A 26125-nucleotide genomic window follows, 5' to 3' on the forward strand; every position below is an offset into this window, starting at 1 on the left:
TTGCAATTTGAAACGTTGTCTTCAGTGTAAGAGTTTTGGGCATAGGCTCAGACGGCTTTGTCATTAACTGCGTTAGCATGGTATTTAAGTTCCACAATGGTGAGGGAACTGATCTTGGTGGGGCAATTGTTTTAGCTCCTAGGATTCTCTTCGCCATAGGGGCTGTGAAGAAGGGGCTGTGAAGTTACATGAAGTGCCCCTGGTGTAAGCTACTATGGCGGCCAGGTGTACCTTCAAGGATGAATAAGTTAACCTGGTATCTAGTAGATGAGTAAGGCATCTTAACATTTCCAGTTTTGTCCTAGTCTTAATTTAACCGTTACCGGTGCACCAGTCAAAGTATATTTTAGATTTTGCTGCCTAACATTTTTGTGTAGTAGCCTTCCTTGCCTCCTTAAGGATTTCCTTTGTTCTTGGTAGTATTTTGAGATGTCCGAATTCTATGAATTCAGTAGCCAGGCCGCCAGACTGAGTCGCTGGCTCCAGGTGGTACTCTCTGCTATCTTGCATTGTTAGCAGTTCCTGTTCTGCTTAGATTATTATCATGTGTACTCATCTCTATTAGGTCTGAGTACCAGGTCTGTCTAGCCCACTGTGGTGCTATGAGGATGAGGTTTGTCCCTGGGTGTCTGGCTTTCTCCAGCACCTTCGGTATTATGATTGTCGCAAAGGCCGAAGCACATCTCCTGACCAGTTTATTAACAGGGCATTCCCATCTGATAGGTAGTGTTGAAATCTGGAGGAAAAGTGCTGGCATTTTGAGTTTTTTGCAGTTGCAACCAGGTCTACTGTCGGTCTCTCCCAGGTCCTAAATATTTTCTCTGGTGTTTTTTGTTTTAGTATCCATTCATGGGCATTGCTTTGTCTGCCTAGTCAATCCACCAACGTGTTTTGTTTTCCCAGGTAGGTGGACTGTTTGCAGTGTGATCTTCCCTGGTATTGCCATATCTCTTGGGCTAGTTTGCTCAGGGTGAATGATTTTGTGCCTCCCTGATTGTTGAGGTTGTAGGAAAGTTACATCTTTTTGACATGGTCCATTTAGGAAGTTGGCTCTGTATACAATGGACCAAAGCTAAGTACACTGTGTAAAGAGTCCAGGCAGCCTTTATTGGTTTACAGTGGCAAAAATTATAACACTAAATGCTCTCTTTTGTGGTAGTGTGGGCAAGCAGTTTAGGCTTATCTGAGGTAGTGCTAAGCATTTGTTGTACTCACATATGCAATAAATGAGACACACTCAACGATAAATCAGAACCCAATTTAGAAAAATAAACTTCTGTTTTTACATACAAGAACTTTGTTATCAAGTACTTTTTTAATTATGAATTTTCACGGGTAAGTAAACAGTTAACTTAAATGCGTATTTACACATTGATGCTTGCCTATGGGAGAAAAGGCATGTGTTACAGTTATTTACAGTTGGTTTCTCGGGGTCTCCTTCGGGACTTAAGGTCGAAGGGGGCCAAAGTACCATCAGCAATTACTTGCTACCTGCCCTGTGGCGTCCGGGTGCAGAGATGCTTGTCGAGTTGGTAGCTGTGCACGCTACGCTGGGTGAAAAGAAGGGGCGGGGGCGAGAATAGTCACCTATAAACAGACTGCAGAGTGGTAACTGGGGACAAGCCCGGGAGCACCCAATACGGGGGTGGGGCAGGGCCCGATTCTCAAGGGGTCAAGGGGACAAGGGGGCACAGCCGGTTCGTTGGTACCCGAACACTCGTGTGGGGAGTGGAAAGGTCAGCTGGGTTCTTTGCGTCCAAGGGTCTTGCAGTCGCCGGTCTTATGGGGTGCAAAATCATGACAGCTGAGCCACTATGGAAGTGGGTCTCTGCTGTTCTGATGTTCCACAACAGCTGCTTTGTCTTGGTGCCTTGGGAATCCAGATTGGACTCTCATAGGCTCCGTTTGCAACAAGGGGTCCGGAACCCCGGGTATTGGTCCTGTGCGGTTCCGCCTGGTCCTGGTGCCCTCTCACTTGGTGGAGGGATAGATCTGACCTTCATGAGCACATGGTCCTCTTCCTGGGAGGCTGCTGAGTCAGGCTGGCTGGAGAGCGGCAACTCAGTAAACCAGACTTTTCTGTGGGAAATGGGCATAACCCTGACCCTGAGAGCCTAATTCCACCAAAACTAAGGTGGTGAAATTTTTAGTCATTTTCACATCAGGTAGCCCACTTTAGGGGATGAACTAGTCTGAGAGGGGGATCTGCCTCCTGACCAGCTAATTTTCCTAACTAGCCTAGTGCCAAATGGCCATGGGATGGAATTTCCCCTTTCTCAGGACGCCAGATTGCATATAAAAGTCGTCAGACCTTTGAATTCTCCTGCCTGGATATGCTGATTGCTTAGCAGAAAGCCATCCTGCTTGGAAGAGGTGACAAGACCTTGGGTCAGAGCAGGCATCGTTTCTGCCCTTAGAGGGCGGGCTCTCACCTTGAGGGGGTCAGAAAATTGTCTGTGGTAGCAGGCTGGTCTTCACCAGTCAGCTAGCATACTAGTAGTCAGTAGGTTTTCAGGGGCCACCTCTAAGGTGCCCTCTGGGTGCACATATTAATAAATCCATCACTGGAACCTCTGTGGTTTTATTAATAAAATATGTTTGATGCAAAACATCTTTAGTTTCAGTGAAGCCATCATGTAGCTGGGGGAACTTGTAAATACCAGTGTCAGCACATGTACTCAAAATGGCTTCACTGTTCACTTGTAATATCTAAGAATCAACGTAGACATCACAGTATCACATCTGCTTATGCAGATATGCCCACACATGTAGTATAGTGCACCCTGCCTTAGGGCTGCAAGGCCTGCTGTATGGGGTGACTTTCCATATACTGCATGCAGTGTCTGCAGGAATGGAACACAGGAGGTGTGTCATGTTGTCTTCACTTTCCTCTGCACAATGACATGCAGCTTGCTTGTTGGTGCTGATGGATCCCCGAGGGTGGCGCGATACCTGCTGCAGCCCTGCAGCCCTTAGGGACCATCTTTAGCTTCCTTGCCCTGGGTTTCAGGAGTACATTTTTACTATGGCTGTATAGAGGGATGCTAAAAGTATTGACCATTGGGGGAACAATTTTACAGTTTTAGGGAAAGAGATCTGGCACCAAGAAACTGTACAGAAGAAACCCAGTGCACTTCTGTCAAAATTGAATCAGATAACATGCAAAAAGTGTGTGTGGGGGGGGGGGGGGGGGACGGGGAAGACCAGGTCAAAAAGGGGCACTCTCCTGCATAACCCCGCCCGCCCAAAATGAATACAAGAGCCATTCGAAGAGCCTGTGCTCGGTTTGGTGAGTACCAAACAGGTATGGTCTCAGCTTCTTTAAAGACTAAACCACAGCAAAGGCTTCCCTCTAAATGGCACTTCAATGTTGCTCTCTGTGGAGTAACCTCCTGCTAATAAAAGCAACAGGCTGGTCATGGCCATCATCATTGGTTTTGGAAAGGACTGCTTCAAAGCCATATTCAGATGCATCAGTCTGCACTAAGAACTGCTTTGAAGAATCTGGCGCTTTAAGATGGGTGCTGAGCACATTGCTTCTTTCAGGGTGTCAAAAGCCTTTTGACAGCTCACTGTCCAGTCCAGTCTTCTTAGGCATCTTCTTGGAGTTAAGTTCTGTGAGGGGTGACACAATGGTACCATACCCCTTCACAAACCTCCTTTAGTACCCAGTCAAGTCAATTAATGCCCTGACTTGGGTCAGTGTTGTTGGAGCTTCCCAGTCAAGAATGGTCAGGATCTTGGGTTGTAAAGGTTAAATTTAGCCTCCACCTACAGGGTGGCCCAAAAATGCATCTGTGCGCTGCCCTATCTGGCACTTGCTTGCCTGTATAGAGTGGCCTTATCAATAATACCCAAAACCAAATGGAATAGTTAGGCAATGATATTTACAATTTATTTCCAATATACATTGACATATTTATACAAAACATGATAGGGGAAAATTCTGCTAGACGCAATAGAAGGTGTAAAAGTGCGTGCTCAAGTGAAAGAAAAGGATAAATGAAAAAGAAATCCAATGGTTTAAGATGCTAAGGTAATATTCCCTTAGAGTTGGGAATCTGGTGCCCTCCGGAACTGCGAGGCTTGACCACTTTGTACCCGATGACACGGGCCTGTGTTCAGGTGGCCCACTGATCCAGAAAAGGTTCCCCAGCGATCCTGATCGCCAGCCCAGCGTTGGCTGACCCCTCCTGGACTCCAAGACGAGACCTGTAGTGTGAATCCAAAGGCTCACACCCACCGTGACAAGTTCTGGTAAGACATCAAATAACACCCCTGCACCCGAAGCCCCAGGGCCTTGGGGAGCTTGGTCAATGGTGTCCCTACGACCTACGGCCTCTCAACTTACTCTGCTGTGGCTGGTTTCCTTCGTGCACACTATGCTCAACGCCTGCAGCCTATTTGTCCAACCAAGTTTTTCCACTGAAAAACATTGGGAGCCCAACGCTGAACTTGCACTCTGCACCCAGCCGCCCCTGTGCCGCTGATGGTGTATATTTAGTGCTTCTTTTGTGCACCTCCCACATGCTAGCTCTAACCCCAAAAGCTTGGCCCCTGCAACCGATCTACTTATCTGCAAGCAGTGTGGCTTTGAGCACACCCAGTCTCCAGTGAAAAGCATTGGGCCGAACTCAGATTTTGACCACTGCACCCGGCCGCCCTGTGCAGCTGGTGGAGCAGTTTTGGTACTCACCTGACCCTTGCTGACCTTTGGTCCCGAAGACTGGAATTGTAGGTGTAATAGTTATCCGTATAATCACATTATTGTTTTCCTCAATCGGATTACATTGAACTGCTCAGAAATTGTCTACTTTTGAAAGTTAAAAGTATTTCTATTTAAAAAAGTACTTACCATTTTTGCGAAGATTTTGGTCTTAAAATAAAATACAAACAAAGCTTATTTTTCTAAAATTGGTGAGGATCTCCTTTTTGAGTGTGTCCATAATTGGTCAATGTTGTGCAATAAATGTCTCAAACTCCTGTGTTAGGCCTAAGGTTGCTTGCCCAAAATACCACTAATAGAGCACTTAGGGTTTTACATTGAGCCCTGTACACTTTTGGGGAACCCCTGGACTCTTGTGTACCGTATAACCACCTAGTGGCATATCATATACAGACATGAGATAGGAATATGCTACTTACCAGTATGCATCTGTTCTTAGCATGTAGGGCTGCTGACATTCATATCTGTGCATAGATCGCCGCCTAGTGTTGGGTCCGGATGATTGCAGATTGTTGTCCTGGAAGAGTCTTTGAAGTATCACGAGATAGGTGGCTCCTCCCCTGGACTACAGTGCGCATGGGCATCCTCTCCATCCTCAGATTGTTTTTCGCCATTGTGGCAGAGATGGAGTATGATACAGTAAGTGATGTCCATGCTAGAAAGTAATAGTGAATGCTACAGCTGTGACAGGCACCGGGAAGGAGGGTGGGCGATATGAATGTCAGCAGCCCTACATGCCAAGAACAGATGCATACTGGTAAGTAGCATATTCCGTGGGCTGCTGAATTCATATCTGTGCATAAAATGTCTAGCAGTCTCTCCCCTAGCAGTGGTTGCCCGTGCCAGCTACAGCAGTCTGAAAAAGAGTTTTGAGAACAGCCTGTCCTACAGCTGCTTGGAGTGTACATCTACGCAGTAGTGTTTGGTAAATGTATGTATGGTAGACCATGTGGCTGCTCTACATATCTGCTCTAGAGGAATGTTTCCTAGGAAAGCCATGGATGCCCCCATTTTGCGTGTGGAATGCGCTCTTGGGGGAACTGTTTAAGTGTGTTTAGCTTTAACATAACATATTTGGATGCACTTAACTATCCATCTAGCTAAACCATTTTTGGAAATGGGGTTGCCTTTGTGCTGTGGTGAAAAGGCAACAAGCAACTGTTTTGTCTTCCTGAAATCTTTTGTCCTATCTATTTAATATAGGAGAGCCCTCTTAACATCTAGTGTGTGTAGAGCCCTTTCAGGTACTGACTGTAGATTTGGGAAGAACACTGGCAGTTCTATTGTTTGATTGATGTGGAAGTGGGATACCACTTTTGGCATGAATTTAGGGTTAGTCCTAAGCACGACCCTGTTTGCGTGAATTTGGATGAATGGCTCTTGAATAGTTAGGGCTTGCAGCTCGCTAACTCTTCTAAGCGAAGTAATCGCTACGAGAAAAGCCACCTTCCATGTTAAAAATTGTATTTCACACGCGTGTAAAGGTTCAAAAGGTGGTCCCATTAGTCTGGTTAAAACAACGTTTAGGTTCCAGACAGGTGAAGGTGGGTGTCTTGGGGGGGGATCACTTGTTGAGCCCCTCCATGAATGCTTTAATTGCAGGCACTCCGAATAGCGCAAGGTGCTGCCTGTTCTGAAGGTAAGCTGCTGTGGCAGCTAAGTGTATCCTCATGGATGTATAGGCTAGATTGCAGCGGTGTAGGTGCAAAAGATAGCATATGATATTTTGAATTGATGCGTCTAGTGTGTTTATGTCATTGCTGTTACAATAAATGACAAAACGTTTCCACTTCACCGCATAGCATGCTCTTGTCGTAGGTCTCCTTTCCTCCTTGATAATGTTTATGCAGTCAGGAGGTAAGTTTAGGTAGCCAAACTCTAGGACTTCAGGAGCCAGATTGCAAGGTTCAGCTGCTGCGGATCTGGGTGCTGAATGTCTCCATGGCTCTGCGTTTTAGAGACTGGGTGTTAGTCGTAGTCTTTGAGGAGGCACCACGGAAAGTTCTAGGAACGTGGAGTACCACGGTTGCCTCGCCCATGTTGGAGCAACCAGGATTAGCTTCATTGAATGCTGGCGCAGTTTGCGTGCCACTAGCGGTATCAACGGTGCTGGTGGAAAAGCGTAGGCAAATTTGCCTGACCAGTTCATCCATATCGCATTGCCCTGAGACTGCCGGTGTGGGAACCTCGCGGCAAAGTACTGGCATTTTGCGTTATCTTTTGTGGCGAACAGGTCTATCTCGGGTTCTCCCCACTGTTGGAAGTATGGTTGTAGCACTGTGGGATGAATCTCCCACTCGTTCACCTGTTGGCTGTGTCTGCTGAGTAGATCCGCTATTTGATTGTCCTTGCCTGGGAGGTGTTCCGCCATGAGAAAAATGTTTCTCTGAATGGCCCACTTCCACACGCTCTGAGCTGGATGTGACAGCTGTGGTGAGTGTGTTCCTCCCTGTTTCTGTAGGTAGTACATTGCAGTCATGTTGTCCGTCCGGATCAACACGGTCTTGTTGCACAGATGTACTTTTAACGCTTTCATTGCTATAAAAATTGCTATCAGCTCCAGTAGGTTGATGTGCATTTTATTTTGCTGCGTGGTCCATAAGCCCTGCACTGTGTGGTGGAGGACATGGGCTCCCCACCCTATCAGGGATGCGTCCGTCGTCAACACTATTTGTGGTACAGGCTCTTGGAACAGCCGTCCCTTGCAAAGGTTTTGTGGATTCCACCAATGCAGACAGTTGTATGCACGACTGGTCACCAACACTAGGTCGTTCAATTGTCCTTGAGCCTGGTTCCACTGACGTGCTAGGCACTCCTGCAGCGGACGCATGTGTAGTCTCGCGTGAGGGACTATGAAAATGCATGAGGCCATCATGCCTATCAGTTGCATGAACACTCTGGCTGGGAGTGAGTGTTGGGGCCTGAACCTTTGGATCAGCGTCTGAATGCTGTTTATTCGGACTGAATTTGGCTGTGCTTTTGCTGCCAGAGTGTCTATTGTCGCTCCCAGGTACTGTTGTACGTGGGCAGGCTGAAGATGGGACTTTTGGTAGTTCAGTGAGAAACCTAAACTGTGCAGGAGGTGAACAGTGCGTGACATGTGGCTTGCACATTTCTGGGCTGACTGTGCTTGTATTAGCCAGTCGTCCAGATATGGATAGACATGAATATGCTGTCTTCTCAGATGTGCAGCTACTACCGCTAGGCACTTGGTGAACACCCTCTGGGCTGTTGTCACCCCAAAAGGAAGGACTTTGAATTGGTAGTGCTGATTTTGTATTGTAAACCTGAGATATTTCCTGTGTGCCGGGTGTATCGGTATATGGAAATATGCGTCTTTGAGGTCTAGTGTTGCGAGGAAGTCTCCTTGACGCAACAGTGGTAATACCTGCTGTAGAGTGAGCATGTGGAAGTGCTCTGATAAGATGTATTGGTTTAGGGGCCTGAGGTCCAAAATTGGTCTGAGAGACTCTTCCTTCTTGGGGATTAGGAAGTACAGTGAGTACACCCCTGTACCCTGGTGTACTAAGGGTACTAGTTCTATGGCCCCTTTTTGTAGCATGCTGATGACTTCTTGCTGCAATAAGTGTAGGTGTTCTGCGGACATAGGACGGTGTCTTGGAGGTATGTTGGGTGGTGTGGAGGTTAATTCTAGGCAATAGCCATGCTGGGTAATTTGCCTCACCCACCTGTCTGTAGTTATGTTTCCCCAGACTGGCAGGAACTGCTGTAATCTTCCCCCAACCGGTGTTACATGGTCTAAGGGTAGTGACAAGAAGTCACTGTTTGGTATTGGTAGAGGATCTGGTGGTGTTATTCCCTCGTCCTCTCCCCTTGTTGTTATTGCCACGGTATCCACCTCTACTGTTTTTGTTGTAGGTATTTTGCATGTTCCCTTTGTTGTATGAGGTTTGCTGTGTTGAGCCTCCTCTTGCAGCTCCTCTGTTGCCGGAGCGTCGAAAGGAGCTGCCTCTGTATTGTTGTGACTGCAAGGCTCCCATAGACTTGGCTGTCTCAGTATCCTTTTTTATCTTGTCTAATATTGTGTCCACATCAGGACCAAATAAATAATCAGGGTTTACAGGTTGATTGAGTAAAGTGCTCTGAACCTCATTCTTAAACCCAGAGATGCGGAGCCACGCATGTCTTCTGAGCATGACACTGGTATTGATAGCCCTGGCTGCTGTGTCTGCCGCATCTAGCGCACATTTGATGGAGGCATTAGATATTAGCTTTCCCTCTTGTATTAGGAACTCTGCCTGTTCCTTACAAAGGTCAGGTAGATGCTGGAGAATTTGCTCTAGTGTGTCATAGTGTGCCCTGTCATACCTGGCTAACAGGGCTTGTGTGTTTGAAATTCTCCATATGTTAGCTGCTTGAGCAGCTACCCTTTTGCCTGAACCCTCCAGAATCTTAGACTCCTTGTCTGGAGGTGGAGCCTCACCAATAGTCTGAGAATTAGCACGTTTACGTGCATTGGATACTACCAAAGAGTGTAAAGGCAGCTGTCCCTTAATGTATGTAGGGTCCACTGGTGCTGGCCTATATTTCCTCTCTATTCAGGGATTAATGACCCGTGCCCTGGTTGTTTCCTTAAATATGTCCCCTGCGTGTTTAAGCACCCCTTTTAACATTAGCAATGTTTTGACTGATCTTTCAGAAGTGTTGAAAGTGTCAAATTGGAAGTCTTCCTCAATGGGGTCTGCATGCATCTCCACGTGGTGATTGTATGCTGCTCTTTCTATCAATGCATTGAAAGCAGCTGTGTCCCCTGTAGGCGAAGTCTTAACAGGGTATGCAGTATTGTATGGAATGGGCTGAGAGTCTCTAGGATCTACAGGGTCAGACCATGGTTGATTCTGGTTGTCCTGGTCATTGTCCACCGGATAATTGTACTGTTCATTATCCTCATAGTCCACATCCTCATCTGTGCGTGTGGGAGAATATGTATAAGTCTCTTGCACATGTGGTCTGATAGGCTCAAAGAGAATTGGAGATGTAGAAGTGTCTCTTTTCTTTTTGAGTGGTATCTTATAGGTCTCAGCGTAAGTGTCTGGTCTGATTTTCCTCTTATATAGGGTAACTCTGCCAGTATCGGGGTCAACATACAGTTTTGACTGTTCATCTGTTGAGGGCTCTTGCTCTTCAGGTGCTTTAGCTCTTTTCCCCGTTATCACCTTTTTTGTCTGTGTCGTTTCGATTCCGGTTGTTGGTTCGACCGCTCTTGGCTTCACGTGTGTTGGAAGTCCGAATTTTATCGTTCCGAGGGACTTCTGTGTTTCAACAGTCTTTTTAGTCTGTATAAACTTCTTCGGAGCCGTAATCGTTATCGATCTGACTGTTCTTGTCTGTTCGATAACCACTTTTTGGCCTTGTGTTGTCTTCGGAACTTGCTGCTTCGGAGCGATGTTTTGCTGCCTCTGCTCGACGGACCCCTTTGGTTCGATCCTTGCCTTCGGCTCGAGTGTCTTTGTGTGCACCGGCCTTGGTTTGTCGACTTTCTGTTTCGGTTCGACAACCATCTTCTGTTCGAGTCCCTTGTTTGTGTTGCATGGTGTCGACATAGATCTTGTCGGTTCGACGGCCTTTAGCTTAGTCGTGGACATGGGTGTAATGGCTCTCAGCTCGACAACCTTTATATGCGACCCAGCCGGGTCGACGACCATTTTCTTTTTGGTCGGCTCCGATGGATCCACACCTCTCGGTCCGAAGACTGTAAAGTCTATCAGTTTCGGTTTCGGTTTCTGTTTTGGTTCCATCACTTTCGGTTTTGATTTTACCAAGCTATGGTAATGTTGCACCGATGGCTCTTGTCTTATATTCTTAGCCAGGCTGAATTGCGGGGCTATAGAATCGATGTCATGATCTTGGCTAAGGCCTTCTGGCGATGCCTCGACCTGAGCCTCTGGAAGCATATCAGTAAATGTACTGGGCTCCGTACTCACGGTTTGCCCAGTGTCCTCGCTGGAGTCGTCCTCGACGGCTCCGATGCCTGAATCGTCGTCCCCTACCTCGACGATGTCTTCTTCTTCGTTGACGTAGTAGTTGGAGTCATGTTCCGACCCCTGCTCCGACTGCTGATCTGAGTCTTCAGCTTAGACGACCTCTTCATCGTCTTCAAAGATATTTTCCGGGTCAGGCGCTGGCTTCTGCATCGTCTGCCTTGCTGCTCGTCGAATCCTAAGTGTCTTCTTCGATCGAAATTGTGCGCAAGCTAAGCAGTCGGCTTCATTGTGTTCTGGAGATAAACACTTGTTACACACAGGGTGTTTATCTATGTGTGGATATTTCGAGTAACAGTTGAGGCATCTTTTGAATGGACTTAGTTCCATCGACGATCGGTCCCTTGGTGTCGAAAAGGCCACGCGGCACGATTCGACGTCCTGAGTAGAAATTAACAGGAATAAAGTTGTCGGCACCGATCGAATAACAATACCGACGACCCCGAAGGCCTTTTAGAACGTTTTTAATCTATTCTGAACTCCGAGTTACGAAATTACATCCGAACCCAATGGCGGAAAAAAAACAATCTGAGGATGGAGAGGATGCCCATGCGCACTGTAGTCCAGGGGAGGAGCCACCTATCTCGTGATACTTCGAAGACTCTTCCAGGACAACAATGTGCAATCATCCGGACCCAACACTAGGCGGCGATCTATGCACAGATATGAATTCAGCAGCCCACATACCTCGAACATTGGTGTTTTAAAGTTCCTTGAATTGTTTTTCTTTAATAAGCTTGGTGCTGTTTGACACATTTGTCTAATATGTAAAAACAAAAAAGTTAATCTTCATTGGCCATTTCATAGAAAAGTTTGCAAAGATCTGTCAAGCAGGGGGCAAGAAAGAGGGGGGGGTCTGAAAAGTGCGATTTCTCATGTTAACTCCCCAAGAATACTTTAATTCCTGATAGAGAAAAAAAACACTGAAATGAATTACACCAAATTTGGCAAAAAGTTATATAACTTTAATCAGAAACCGTGCTATCAGTTATTTCGTTTTCAATATGTTCAGCCGTTTTCAAGAAATTAACGTTTAAAAGGTGCACTGGATGGGCAAGAGGGGTTTATCACAGGTAAAAAGGTTTAACATATCTGGACCATTGGTGTCCAGATATACTCTGATTGGCCCATTTAAAGTGGATGGGGGAGGGATCCAGATTGGCTGGCAACAAAATGGCGAAGATTTTGCATCAGCCATTACAGGACACTGTACCAGAGTCCTTAAAATGAAAGGCTACATAAGAGGGCAGGGGGTGCACATCTTGAGCTCGAAGGCCACATGCAGGCGTCCCAAATTAACACGTCCTCTCTAGGTCACATTGGAAAAATATATTTTGGGTCATTGGTGCTGCTGTACCACAGTGGCAACCCGTGAGATACTGAAATACCAGTATTGTGATACAGATAAAATATTTAAATAAAAATTAAAACAATGAGAATCAAGTGGTAATACATCACAGCGTTCAGCCAACTGCCACTGGCAAGCCATAGGTTGGGAGCACTGGTGGTTGGCCAACTTAAGTGGGTTGGGCACAGGGTCAACCCACCCGCATGGCTGAAGGCTATGTGCAGTGCGCCACATACTTGAGGTTAAGCTTAGAGTCTGGATGTGTAAATCAGGGTGTCGAGCAACCAATTCGGGGTGGGGTAGCCAACTATTGCTCTGCACATGTGCTGCTGGCAGGTAGACTGCTAGTTTTCCAAAGGTTGTAGGGCGCATGCTCAACTTTGAATATGATCAATAAACCCAAATTCACCAGAAAAAAAGTTCAAGTGACATTACAGCTCGTTATGGTAAAAATCTTGGTTTAAGTAAAAAAAAAAAAAAAAAAAGAACTGAAAAAAAGATCAAAGTGTTTTAGTGACAATTAGGTGTGGAAATTAGATTAGAACGGATGTTTAAAAACGGAAAAAACATTGCAATTTGTCAGTCATGCACTGCGTAGGACATAGGCAAACTATTCAGGATTCTGTGAGAAACTGACTCCCAAACAGTGTACATCCTGTCAAGCTGGGCATGTGTGGTATGAGACAGAGAAAGAAAAAGCAGTTCCTAGGGAAAAAAGGGGGCAAAGAAAGCCGAAAGTGCAATGAACATCCAATCATGTAAAAAAAGTAAAATAAACAGAATGATTCTAATAGGGAATACAATCAATATAGTAATAGAGCGCCTGAAGGCCCAATCACAGCCACAAGATAGCGTTCTTCAAATCTGGAATGGGAGAGTGTGCGATGACTAGCTAAAACCCAATTTATTAAGCAAATGATATCAATTACACACACGTAGCAGTAATCACATTCTCAGACTCGCTGGACAAAAATGTTTCCATGCCATAACCTGATTTTTAAGGTGCGCTTTACTCTTCTAGTGACTGATCAGTTTCATATAGTGAGTCAGAAGACTTTATGTAAATACTGACAGAACATTGTTTTGAAACAAACTTCAACCACTCAATAGAAACCTGAAGAGAACATACAAGGAATTGCACCCAGTTAGTTCAGATTTCAAACTACTATTTGCAGCCAGCTTTTAAAACTTTAAAAAATAGATGCCTGTGCATACGTTCCCATTCCAATAGCACACTTACACGAGTAAGAACAGTTTAATTAATATGAAGGGCTTACATTTAAGAATCCAGAACCTTACCAGATTTCCTGTTAACTTGATTTTGTGGAATGATAATCTGGCATGAGTTAGCATCATTTGTGTTCTTTATTGGGTGGCTCAAGATACATATCATTCTTATCACCTGCCCAACTTTTGTGACTCTGTTAGGGACATAACTGGGATCACATATCAACTGTTTACAACGGGCAATCTGCAAAAAGAGCAATAATGAGGGACAAGCATAGTAATTAAGTAAATTAAACTACAATTTCGACAAAAAGCATATACCGAATAACAGCAAAAACACTGTTTAAAGGCTCTGTTTTTCAACTGAACCAAGAAGTAACTGAACAAGACAGACAAGCTGTGGAGGAAATTGTTCATGTTTAGTACTAGTCATCTGCAAGGTTATAAACAAGCTAAACATCCTTAGAGCTGATCATGTTCAAAATCATTCTTTGAAAATGTTGCTCTTTCGGAGAGCTGATACTGTTGTATAGTGATATGAGCTCATGGTATGCACATTTTGCTACAGCAATTCAAATATGTTAAGATTCTTTTACATCACTGCTCTGCTGTCTGACCTGCTGCAAGGTATGTAAGGAATATTTGTCCAGGTGGTGACTAACATGTATACGTGTCGCCATGTTGATCGAATCCTTCACAAATTAGCCTTGATGTATACACGACCAGATCAATAGCGATCAAAAGACATAACCACAGAAGAAGCACCAGTAATTAGACTGGAAAGAATGAAATAATGGTGCTTATTGTGAATCCAGTGTAAAGAGTAAATGATGGGTGTATAATGAATAATGGAAAGTGTATTCTCTTAGGAAGAGGATTCCCAGTCCCGAAAAGGAGTTAAGTGAATTTTTCGGAGAAATGAGTAATGGTAAGTTGGCCGGAGCAAATACAAGTTACTTACCTTTGATAACAATGTTTCTAGTGGATACATACTCTATCTAACCAGAGATTTATCAACTTGTGAATATTCCTCAAGTATCAGACGAGATCTGGAAAATTCAAGCAGTACTCCTGTGTAATAGGAGGTGGAGTTGTGGGGATCTGTACCAACATTGTTTCACTCTGAAAGTGAACAGAAGAGCTGTACATTAGCGCCACCCATGCGCATGGATGTCAGTTCTTTTTAAGGCTGTTCGCATCCTGAGACACTGAGCTGATCAGCAGATTGGCATGACCACTGTACAGATATCTAAACGGACACCTTTTTAGACGGAAAAAGAGCCCAGATCACAGAATGGTGAGATGGGAAGGTTGGTGAAAGAGTGTTTCCGGAGGTAATGCTTTTGTGGATACTTTGAACCACAGATTTCTTATTTTGTGAACAGATACCATAGCACTGCCTCCCCGAGTGGAGGATCTGTGAACTGGCTCAGAATAAAATGTTCTGTAGGACAGAGATTCAAAATGACCCTTGATGGACATGACAGTCGCAGCAGAAGTGCTTTGTTAATTATGTACAGATGTCCACGTAGCCACCTGCCAAATAGCCGGAACAGTCTGTGCCAATGCAGTGGTAACAGCCTTAGCACTGGTGGAATGAAATCATAAGCTTTCTATAGGCTGCTTTTTACCCAGAGTGTAGCAAATCTTTATGAAGAGAACAATCCATAGGGAGATGGGTCACCTTTGCGCTCCCTTCCTCATTTTTGCCCTGAAGAACTCTACAAATAACTGATAGTCTACCGAATGATGTTTGGCGTGATCTTTATGAGCCCAAACAATGGAGTCTCTCTTCCTCCTTAAAGGAATAAGTTGCAGCATTGAGTGCCGGGAGAGCAATAGCCTGCCCGACTTTCCATTGTATTATATTGTAATTGCATTTATATAGAGCTTACTATCCCGGACGAGGCGTCGTAGCGCTTTTTCGGAGAGTAGCACGCTACTCTGGGACCCATAAAGGAATTGTTAATTGTTAATGCCTGGATCTCACTTACTCTTCTGAGTAAGGTAATAGCAATTAAAAAAGCAACTTTCCATGTAAGGAACTGTAATTCACACTTATGCAAGGGTTCAAATGGAGGCCTCAAGTCTAGTGAGAACAATATTTAGATTTCATACAGGGGAGGGTGGCATCCTCGGAGGAATTACCTCGGTGGAGAAACCACGGCCCTCATCCTCCTGGACTTGTCAGCCGCCTTCAACACAGTCTGCCACCACACACTAAGAACACACCTCCACGACGGCAGAATCCAAGAAAAGGCCTTGGACTGGTCCACCTCTTTTCTCTCTGGCTCCAAGCCACCGAGATCATCTGCGGCGTACCCCAAAGCTCAACCCCCAAGCTCCCTTAGCCCAACGTTGTTCAACATCTACATGGATCTACATGGCACCGCTCGCCCACGTCGGCACAACCTCATCATCATCTCATACGCTGACGACACCCAGGTGATCCTCTCCCTCACCAAAGACCCCCACATCGCCAAAACCAACCTCCACGAAGGAATAAAGGCAGTCGCCAACTGGATGAGAAACAGCCGACTGAAGCTCAACTCGGACAAGACAGTGGTCCTCATCCTTGGACCCACCCCCTCGGCCTGGGACGACTCCAGGTGGCCGACCGCACTAGGAGCACCCCCTACACCCACCCACCACGCATGCAACCTAGGGGTCATCCATGACTCCACGACGAAGCAGGTCAACGCCGTCCCCTCCTCCTGCTTCAACACCCTCCTCCTGCTTCGCAGGATCTTCAAATAAATCCCCACCGAAACCAGAAGGACGGTCACCCAAGCCCTAGTCAGCAGCAGACTGGACTACGGCAACGCACTCTATGCAGGAGCCCCAGCCAAACTCCTCTGCACGCCTGATCCTCGACATCCCTCGCCGCAGCCACATCACTCCCCACCTAGGAGACCTACACTGGCTCCCCATCAACAAGAGAATAACCTTCAAGCTCATCACCCACGCACACAAAGCACTCCACAACACTGGACCAGCGTATCTCAGCAGACTCAGCCTCTACACCCCACCTGCCAGCTCCGATCCGCAGACCGCGCCCTCGACACCATCCCCCGCATCCGAAGAGTGACCGCCGGCAGCAGATCATTCTCCCACCTTGCCGCCAAGACATGGAACACCCTCCCCATCCGCCTACAGCAGACCGAAGACCTTCTGACCTTCAGAAAACTTTTCAATACCTGGCTCTTCGAACAGTAGCAGTATTTCACCCCCCCAGCGCCTTGAGATGTAGTGCGCTTTACAAAGGCTATGATTGACCAACTCATCCATATCGCATTGCCTTTGGACAATGGGTGTGGATATCTGGCGGCGAAGCTTGGGCATTTGGAGTTGCGTTGTGTGGCGAACAGATCCATGTCTGATTGGCCCCACTTGTGAAAGAAAGGTAGAAGAACTTGAGGATGAAGTTCCCACTCGTGTATCTGTTGTCTTTGACGACTTAACAGATCCGCAACTTGATTGTGAACTCCTGGTAGATGTTCTGCTAACAAAGATTTTTTGAGGAATGGCCCACCTCCATATGCTCTGCGCCAGCCGGAAGAGCTGTAAGGAGTGTGTTCCTCCCTGTTTTTGGATGTAATACATGGTGTCATATTGTCGGTATGGACTAATACAGCCTTGCGTGATAGGTAATACTGAAAAGATTTTAGAGCTAGAAAAATTGCTAGCAACTCCAGATGATTTATGTGGAGTAGCATTTGTTGTGGTGTCCATGTGCCCTGTACTGTGTGTTCTTCCATATGTGCTCCCCAGCCTGTGAGAGATGAGTCTGTGGTTAGCACTACTTGTGGAACTGGCTCTATGAACAGCCGGCCCTTGGAAAGGTTTTTGGTGTTCCACCACTGCAGAGAGCGGCGAGTCAGGTCGTCCACCACCACCAGATTTGTTTGTTTTTGAGCCTGGTTCCATTGGCTTGCTAAGCACTCTTGCAGGGGGCGCATTTGGAGTCTTGTGTGTGGCACTATGAAGATGCAAGATGCCATCATTCCAATTAATTGCATGAACACTCAAACTGGTAGTGAGTGTTGCGGCTGGAATTTTTGTATAAGAGCTTGAATACTTTGTATCTTTGCTGGATTGGGGGATGCAATTGCTTTGGAGGTATCTATTGTGGCACCCAGATACTGTTGAGACAGGGATGGTTGGAGATGTGACTTTTTTTGATTTACTGTGAAGCCTAGCTTGTGTAGCAGGCAGATGGTCTAATGCGGGTGCTGCACGCACTGGTGGTATGACTTGGATTTTATTAGCGAGTCGTCTAGGTATGGAAGACATGAATGTTGTCCCTTCTTAAGTGTGCTGCTACTACTGCTAGACACTTTGTGAAAACTCAAGGTGCTGTAGTTACTCCGAAAGGGAGTACTTTGAACTGGTAATGCTGACCGTCCAGTACGAACCAAAGGTACTTTCTGTGAGCTTGATGGATGGGAATGTGGAAGTAGGTGTCCTTGAGATATAAGGTGGCAAGGAAGTTGCCTTGTTTTAACAGAGGCAGAACCTGCTGTAATGTGACCATATGGAAGTGGTCGGACTGTATGTTAAGGTTTAGGGGTCTCAGGTCTAGTATAGGTCTGAGGGAACCGTCCTTTTTGGGGATGAGAAAGTATAGGGAGTAAACTCCTGTGTTTTTATGGTGTATTGGGACTGGTTCTATTGCATTCTTTTGCAGTAGAGATGCAACCTCTTGTTTTAGGAGAGTGAGATGCTCCTGTGACATGGGACGCTGTCTGGGTGGTATTGTTGGAGGAGTGGAAGTGAGCTCCAGGCAATAACCTGACTGAACTGTTTGACTTACCCACCTGTCTGTGGTGATGGAGTTCCAGACAGGTAGGAACTGTTGTAATATCTCCCCGACAGGAGTGGAATGGTCTGGGGGAGAGGAGGGGAGGGGAGGCGAGTCACTGTTTAGGAGTGGAGGCATTGCGGTTGTTGTTACCTCTGCCTCTACCTTTATTGTTGTTGCCTCTATATCCACCTCTGTAATAACCTCTACTGGGCGAGGATTGGGTGAGCGCTTTATAAAAAGAGGAGAACAGAGGAGTAATGCCAATACTGGTGCTATAATTCATGTAACAATTATCAACCAGATAAAGATTATTATTCAAGACTGGGAGATGCTATTTAATAGCTGCTATATTCATCAAAACATATTGAAAGGTAAAATGACTTAGACCTTAGTGTATAACTTACATCTTTCTTCAATTGGCTGAACGCAAGAACATCAGACATACAGTTCAGCATATCCAACTCAGAGAATAAAATTTCGTTCCTGGACGTCGAGGTATTCCCAGCCGAAGGCGAACTAGCAACATCATTATTCATTAAACCTACGGATCGCAACAAGGCTCTACTCTTTTCCAGCAATCAGCCGAGGAGCTTGAAAGAAAACTTGCCCTTTGGTCAATTCTTACGAATACGTAGAAATTGTTCATCAAATGAGGATTACAAGTTTCATGTAGAAAATCTGATATCTAAATTATGCGATCGCTGTTACCCAAAAAAACTAGTCAGCAATTCAATGAAACGAGCCAGGTGGATACCCAGAGAAAGTCTCCTGGAGCGTAAAGGTAAAACTAAGCTAAAACGCCAAGTGTGCGTCACCACCTACTGCCCCAATGCCAATAAACTCAAAAAGATTATTGGACAAAATTGGCATTTGATAAAAAACTTGGACGAAAGCCTGCATGCACCACGGTTGTTTGCCTTTAAAAAGGAGAATAGCATAGCCAACTATGTGGTAAGAGCAGCAATTAAAAAATAGGGTCAACCCACTATAAGACAAATGATGGGACTGACCCCCATTGTTGGCCACCACAAATGCGGCACTTGCTTATGTTGTGATTTGACCATAGAGGGAGCCCTGTTTCAAAATCATGGCATCTCGTGGAAACCTGAGACTTTCAGTAATTGTAAGTCTAAATTTGTAGTCTACTGAGTTCTATGCCCATGTGGACTCCTATATATCGGAAAGACTAACCAGGAAATCCGCCATAGAATTTCACAACACAAATCAAGAATAAAGAATAAAGTTGAAACTGCGCCACTGGTAAACCACTGGAATCGATGCAAACAACATATAAATGATCTAAAATGGACCGTGATATCTAAAGTCGAGAAGGACCGAAGCGGCGGCGATTGGGACTTAAAATTATTTAAACGAGAGGCACACCTTATTGTGAAGTTTAATACGGCTGTGACAGGACTGAACGAATTGTCAGAAATGTATAAACTGTAGGACTCCACATATGTCTGAAATCCATCTGCAGTTTTATTGCACCTGTCGAACATTTGTATTTATTCCCAACCTTTTTACCTATATACTTTTTCACTCAGGTGATTGTATTTCTAATTCACAGTCTGCATATCCCCCTGTGCTTTTACCACATTTTTCACCGTAGCCATTCGCACCCCGAAAGAGTGTCACTCCATTAGTCTTCCTACTAGAGAAACGCTATTTCCTTGCATCGCGCATGCGCGAGAGATCAGCCTCCTCCTAATAAGAGGACCAGCTTCCCGGTGATACATACGTTCCGCACATGCGCGAGTGATTAGCGCTGAATCAAACGCCGAAGGATTTGGATGCGGCTAAATGGACCCTTTCAACTTGGTAAGCCCAATTATCTGAATACTTTCCACAAGCGCTAGAACGCTTGTTCAACCTTTGGCTTACGAAATCGTTCTATTCCTTGCAGTAAGGCATCCTTGATGAGCAAGTTTCTCTGCAACATTGATTAATATCGTGACGATTCCTTCAGGAATGCGCAGCCCTGGGACCCCTGGGTAAGACGCTTCCATTACGCGGCAACCTCTTTCTCTTTTACCAAATAACGACCTGGTACTTATCACGCGTCTTGTCCTACAGGTCCCCTTGCAGATGTCATTTACCCTTCTGCCTCTCAGGACCCGTTTACATCCAGGATTAAGGTACCTTCACTGGTCACTTTTGCTCATTAGACCCTGTGTTTCCCCCCCCCAGATTACATTCTCACACACAATCTCTTGCATTCTTTTTTCTTTATTTTGATTTAGGTCTACAGGATATTTTCATCATGAATTCGTTTTTCTGGATATACTCCCACTGGTAAGCTGAGTGGCTTTAGGTGTTGTAGTGCTCTCTAGTGTTCTGTTTGAAACCTGCATACATAGGTTCTTCTTTTTCTCTTTCAGAATAGCCTGGCCCTGAGGAGAATCCCCCCCCGACTAGTAGGGATTCGAAACGCGTAGGCCCTCTCCCCTTTGGTCTGCTTTTGGTTGTCCTAGCTTTAAACTGCGTTACACTAGTTTTGACAATTTTACACCCCCTCTTGTAAATATTTTGAAAAAGCTGACTTAATTTGACCCTAAGGAGTGTATTGCTATGATTTGAATTCCCTTCAAGTATACAGCAGACTTATTACTTCCCCCACTGGTGTATCAATTCCCCAGTCTGTGTGAAGTATTCTAGTATGAATGATTGTGGTATGACTGATCTGTTTGATTTATGACTGTATGGTTGATATTTTACCTTGTTCTGTGTCCTTTTTTCATTATTGTCACAAAAACTTTTATTGACATTATACACTAAGGTCCAAGTCATTGTACCTTTCAATATGTTTTGCTGAATAAAGCAGCTATTAAATAGCATCTCTCAGTCTTGAATAATAATATTTATCTGGTTGATAATTGTTACATGAATTATAGCATCAATATTGGCATTCCTCCTCTGTTCTGTTTATCAGGCTCAGCCCTAATGATTAGAGCCAGCCCTAGTTGTTTCTAGTTATAAAAAGAGGAGGCGTTTTCTGTTCGAAAACCTTTAGAGGCGCCCCTTTAAGAGGAGCGACAAAAGGACGCTCAGGGAGTTTTAGTTTGTAAGGCTCCCATGGATTTTGCTGTGTCCGTATCTTTTTTATTTTCTCTAGGGCATTATCAACTGTAGGACCAAAAAGATGTTGCTGGTCAAAAGGTTGATTCAGGATACTGGCCTGTACCTCTGGTTTGAACCCAGAGATGCGTAACCAGGCATGTCTACGTAACAGTACGCCTGTATTTATTGCTCTAGTCTAGAGGCTGTGTCGGCAGTATCTAACACACCGCGGATTGAGGTATTGGTAATGACCTTGCCTTCTTGTATTAAGTCAGAAGCCCTGGCTTTATATTGTTCTGGCAAAGTTGCACAAGTGTTTCTAGCTCATCATAATGAGTTTGATCATATCTTGCTAAAAATGCTTGAGTGTTAGCAATTCTCCAGACATTGGCTGCTTGTGAGATGGTGTGTTTTTCTGAAGCATCTAAAAGCTTGGACTCCTTATCAGGGGGTGGAGCATCCCCCGTTTGCGAGTTAGCTCTTTTCCTACCGTTTGAGACTACTAATAAGTCTAATGGCAACTGGCCTTTGATGTATGCTGGGTCAGTTGGAGCTGCTTTATACTTCTTTTCTAGTCTGGGGTTAATTACTCTGGCTCTGACGGGGTCCATGAATACCTCTGGTGCATGTTTTACCGCTTCCTTAAGTATTGGTAATGTGGTTGTGGTTTTATGTGATGACAGTAATGTATCCATAAGGAAGTATTCTACTGGATCTGTGTGTAAATCCACTCCATGGAAGGTGGCTGCCCTATGAATAAGCTGCGTAAACCCTATAGTGTCATCTGGAGGAGATGGCCTAGAAGGGTATGCGTCATCTTGTGGCAGATCTGGTGTATCTGGCACGTTATAATCTTCCCATGGATCATCTGATGGCCCAGGAATATTGTCTGGGTCATCTGCGTCATCTATGTGTTGCTCATTTTCTACCCCATGTGAATAATTATCCTCATAGTAATCATCCTCTGGTGCAGGGCTGTGCGTGGTGGATGTTGAGTGTGCAGGGGAAATGTCGAGTGGTATCTCTAGCAATGGTGAAGGAATTCTTATGGTGGAAGCCTGAGCATGTTTTTTTTTTTTTTTTTAGAGGAACTGGAGGTGGCTTGGGAGTGTCAATTTTCCTCTTTTCTGGCACCGTGATCATATGTCCAGTCTTTGGGTGAATATGAAGAGTCTTGTTTTGGATCTGGGCACAAAAGCTCTTCTGTGGAACTATCCATTTTCAGCACCGACTGGTCTTGCTTGGGGCCCAATTGCTTAGAAGGTTTTGCAGTGTCTAACGCAGTCTTTGGAGCAGATCTTGTTTTGGTTCCGAAAACTTGGTGTCTTGCCTCTTTTTCGGATCCGGAGTTATTGGTTCCGAAGCACGCTTGGGATTGACAACCTTTGGTGTCGAAGTGTGTTTCGGTGCGAGGTAGACTTTGGGTCAACTTTTTTCGGAACCGGAGTTGGCTTCCGTTTGATAGGCTTGGAAACTATTTTTGGTGCTGAGCTGGTTTTCAGCTCAGCCGGTTTCGGTACAGAGGGTTGTTTCGGTGCCGGAGTTAGTTTGGGTTTGAGGACCTTTTGCTTGTCGGGACCGACAGACTGACTGGAGCCAGTGTCGCCTGGAGGCTTTTTCGGATTCTTTGTTGCCGAGCCGGAAGGCGGGGCGTTGGAGGTTTTTGGTCGGTGTGCACCTGGACCCGGAGGTGGAACCGAAGCCTGAATGAGGCGTGAACAAGGTTGACGCTTGTACTCACGACCTGTTGACCAGCTGGAAGAAGATTGTTGTCTTCCGATTGTCCTTCAGCTCCAGAAGCTGAATCCTCTGCTTCGGAAACAATGTCGTCCTGCTCCTGTTCTTCAGACTCTAGATCGATTGGGGCCTCGTATATGATGAGATCTGGTGTCGATGAAGAGGACTGCGCCATGACTCTTCGAGCTAGACGGTCTCTGATGGTTTTCTTCGACCGGAACGAAGCGCAGGCCTGGCAATCTCGACTCTCGTGCTCTGAGGACAAGCACAGATTGCAAACCTCATGTAGATCAGAGTGGGGAATTTGTGTCCACACGCAGGGCACTTCTTGAAGGGTGTGCTTTCCATGAGCCAAAGGCCCAATGGCGCAGTTGGGCCGAACGGCCCGACGAACGCTGGAATCGAGAAATGCAAGCCTTTCTTCGACGCAGGAAACTGGAATTACTATTGAAAGCGATACCGATGGTATGATGTAAGACAAGAAATCGAAAGGAGATCGGTAATGGGACCGAATGATAAACACATCCGAGCCCGATGGCGGAAAAAAACAATCTGAAGATGGAGTCGATGCCCATGCGTACTACGCTCTACAGTAGGAGTCATCTACCAAACAAAGACTCTTCCAAGACAACAACAAAGTATAATCATCCGGGCCCACCACCAGATGGCAATCTATGCACTAGTGTGTGGTCTGCAGCCCTTTTGCCTCGAACAGAAGTATACTGCAGGTCCAATGCCACCATCTAATCCCCGGGATCTAGGACAGACAGGACCTCTGTTAGCATGAGGATCTTGAATTTGTACTTTCGCAGGTAGGCATTGAGAGGGTAGAGATCTTAAATGGGACCAACCCCTCAGTCTTTCTTTAACACTAGGAAGGATCAGAAATAACACCCAGCTCCACTTCAGATGATGGATGACAAAAGGGCTGGCACTGTCTGCTGCAAGACGGACTGGTGGTCCCCAATCAACTGATCTGATGGCGACAGAAGGTGCGGCGGCATGGAAATAAATGGGAGGACATAGCCCAGCGGACAATTTCGAGGAACCACTTGTTGGGCATGATGGCTAGTAAACCCTTGAGGAAAGATCGGATCCTGCCTCCGACAAGGTCACTGTATGCCTAAAAAAACCCACACTAAAGCGGTTCTGCAGGTGCAGAAGGGATGAGCAACTGAGCTGCATAATGTCCCTAATATCCTAGGCATTGGCTATGTGAGCTGCGACCTCGGCCATAAAAAGGTTGGAAGACCTTCTGGACTGGCGGAGGGGTCTTGAGTTGGCAAAACTGAAAAGCCTTGCCAAAGTGGGGGAGAACTGTCTGAAAGGGGCAAACAGATTACAGGAATGTGCAGGGGACCTTCTTTCTTTATACTGTTCAAGGACTGAATCTGTTTTTTTCACCAAAAAAGGCGAAAACCATTTAATTGCATGTCCATCAAAGATGCTTGTACATCATCTGAAAAGCCCATAGATGTCATCCAGGTGCAATGCCTTGGTGTAAAGTTTGTTACCATTGCCCCTCTAAACAGTCTTTACAATTGCCTGACCTAAACATGTCTTATTAAGTGTGAACTCTTACTTGGTTCTTAAGCCACAGAGAATGGCAAAACTTGCTGCGTCTAAAATGAACCATTTGGGGGACGAAAGCCTGCAGGTAGTTTAGGACAGCTGACAAAATGTGGGCCACCATGTCCCAGAGGACAAGTGAGTAGTAAAAAACAGAGGCAGCTGATGTTGACAAATGTGAGAGCACGGCTCACAGACAAGAACATATGCTGCCTAAACGTTTTGATGCATTTTGACTCGTGATCCAGTGGGTGGTGGGGACAGAGTTAGTATTCACCTTACTTGTGGATGCCTGTATAGCAACAAGCTCTGAGGTGCGAGATGCTGTATAAAAAGGTTGTCGTTGCCTGGTGCTGGTCTATTGCGATGAGCAATTTGTCAGATTACTGGATGTTCAGAGCACAGCTTTGCTCAAGCCCTTAAAAGGGTGTCTGTGAGGGCCCCTTGTTACAGGGTTAGAGATTCTTGTAGGTGTCTGGCCAGGTTAGAGAGCTTCCTTCTCTGGCAGTGTGGGTTGGAGGAAACCAGGCCATAGTCTGGGAGGTTACTAGGCCACTGGAATCCTGGAACTTCAATTGTCCTCAGTACATTGAAGGATCAAAATCATCCTCTTCATCAAAATCATCTTTATATGAGTCTGTGCCAAAGATATTGAGCAACAGCTGATCTCTGCTGCAAGTTAATGGCAAGGTCCATATATCAGAGGAATTGCAGGATGGCTGCAGTCAATGATAGGGACATGGCTTCAGTCGAGGTCACGGCGAGTTTGGAACAAAGTAGGAGAGCAGGATGGGTTGGGTTGAGCCTCCTCCTGTGCAATCAGCATGAAAGGAATTGGTGCAGTGAATGAGGCCAGGATGAAGTCAGCACCGGGTCAGGTGCATAACACGAAGCAGGTTCGAAAGATAGACAGCACCAGAGGTGGACTTGCCAGCAGAAGTCCAAATGGAAGCCCTTAATGATTATTGGGGCCCGTCGGTGCCAAGGAAAGAACTGGTAAAGTGAAAGACCTGCACCATGGCCTCATGAAAGGCCTCAACCAGCTGCGATGTTGCAGAAGTACGTGGGAATTCAGGGTGTGCTGGCTCCAAGTTCAGAATTGGCTCTGATGGGGATCGGGAGTGAGACAGAGGCTCGTTGAAACCCTCGCACCTTCTCTGAAGTTCAAGTGTACACAGAAGGGGATGATGACTTTGACCCAAACATTGATCTGCATTAGGAATGACTTGAAGAGCTAGAAAGGGACTTTCTTTTCAAATTCAACTGATCACAGCAGGGAGTTTTTCAGTGCTTGGCGATGTAAAGTTCTCATCCAGGGGATACTTATCAATAGTCATAATCTATGAATAATCCCCGCCTATGTGCGGGATCCCGGAGCATATAGAAAATACATATAAATATAGATGTATATATATGTGATAACATATTTGCAGCCTAAAACATTTCCCAACTGGCAAAATTGCCGCAAAATTACATAAAATTAGCATACACACAGTAGTACTCTCCCAACCCCTAAGGAAGAAAGAGAGAGCAGTAAACATTTGCATACAACAATGCTTTATTGCCAACCTGTAATTGCAGGCATTTGCCAGTAGGCTGCAGAAGAGTATAAAGCAACAAAGAAAACTGACACCTTGCCTTTAAGGCATTAG

The 26125-nt window shown here is 45.6% G+C and overlaps 1 protein-coding gene across 1 annotated transcript in view; it reads right to left on the reverse strand.

Annotated features, from left to right (window-relative positions):
- The window catches only part of GDI2 (GDP dissociation inhibitor 2), a 292509-nt gene that overhangs the window by 14127 nt on the left and 252257 nt on the right, over nucleotides 1-26125 (reverse strand). The window contains exon 8 of the mRNA XM_086918937.1: nucleotides 13376-13547. Coding sequence (XP_086775063.1) covers nucleotides 13376-13547 — 172 coding nt within the window. The remainder of the gene's footprint in view (nucleotides 1-13375; nucleotides 13548-26125) is intronic.

This window comes from Lissotriton vulgaris, chromosome 1_1, assembly GCF_964263255.1.
Source record: "Lissotriton vulgaris chromosome 1_1, aLisVul1.2, whole genome shotgun sequence".
Taxonomy (NCBI): Eukaryota; Metazoa; Chordata; class Amphibia; order Caudata; family Salamandridae; genus Lissotriton; species Lissotriton vulgaris.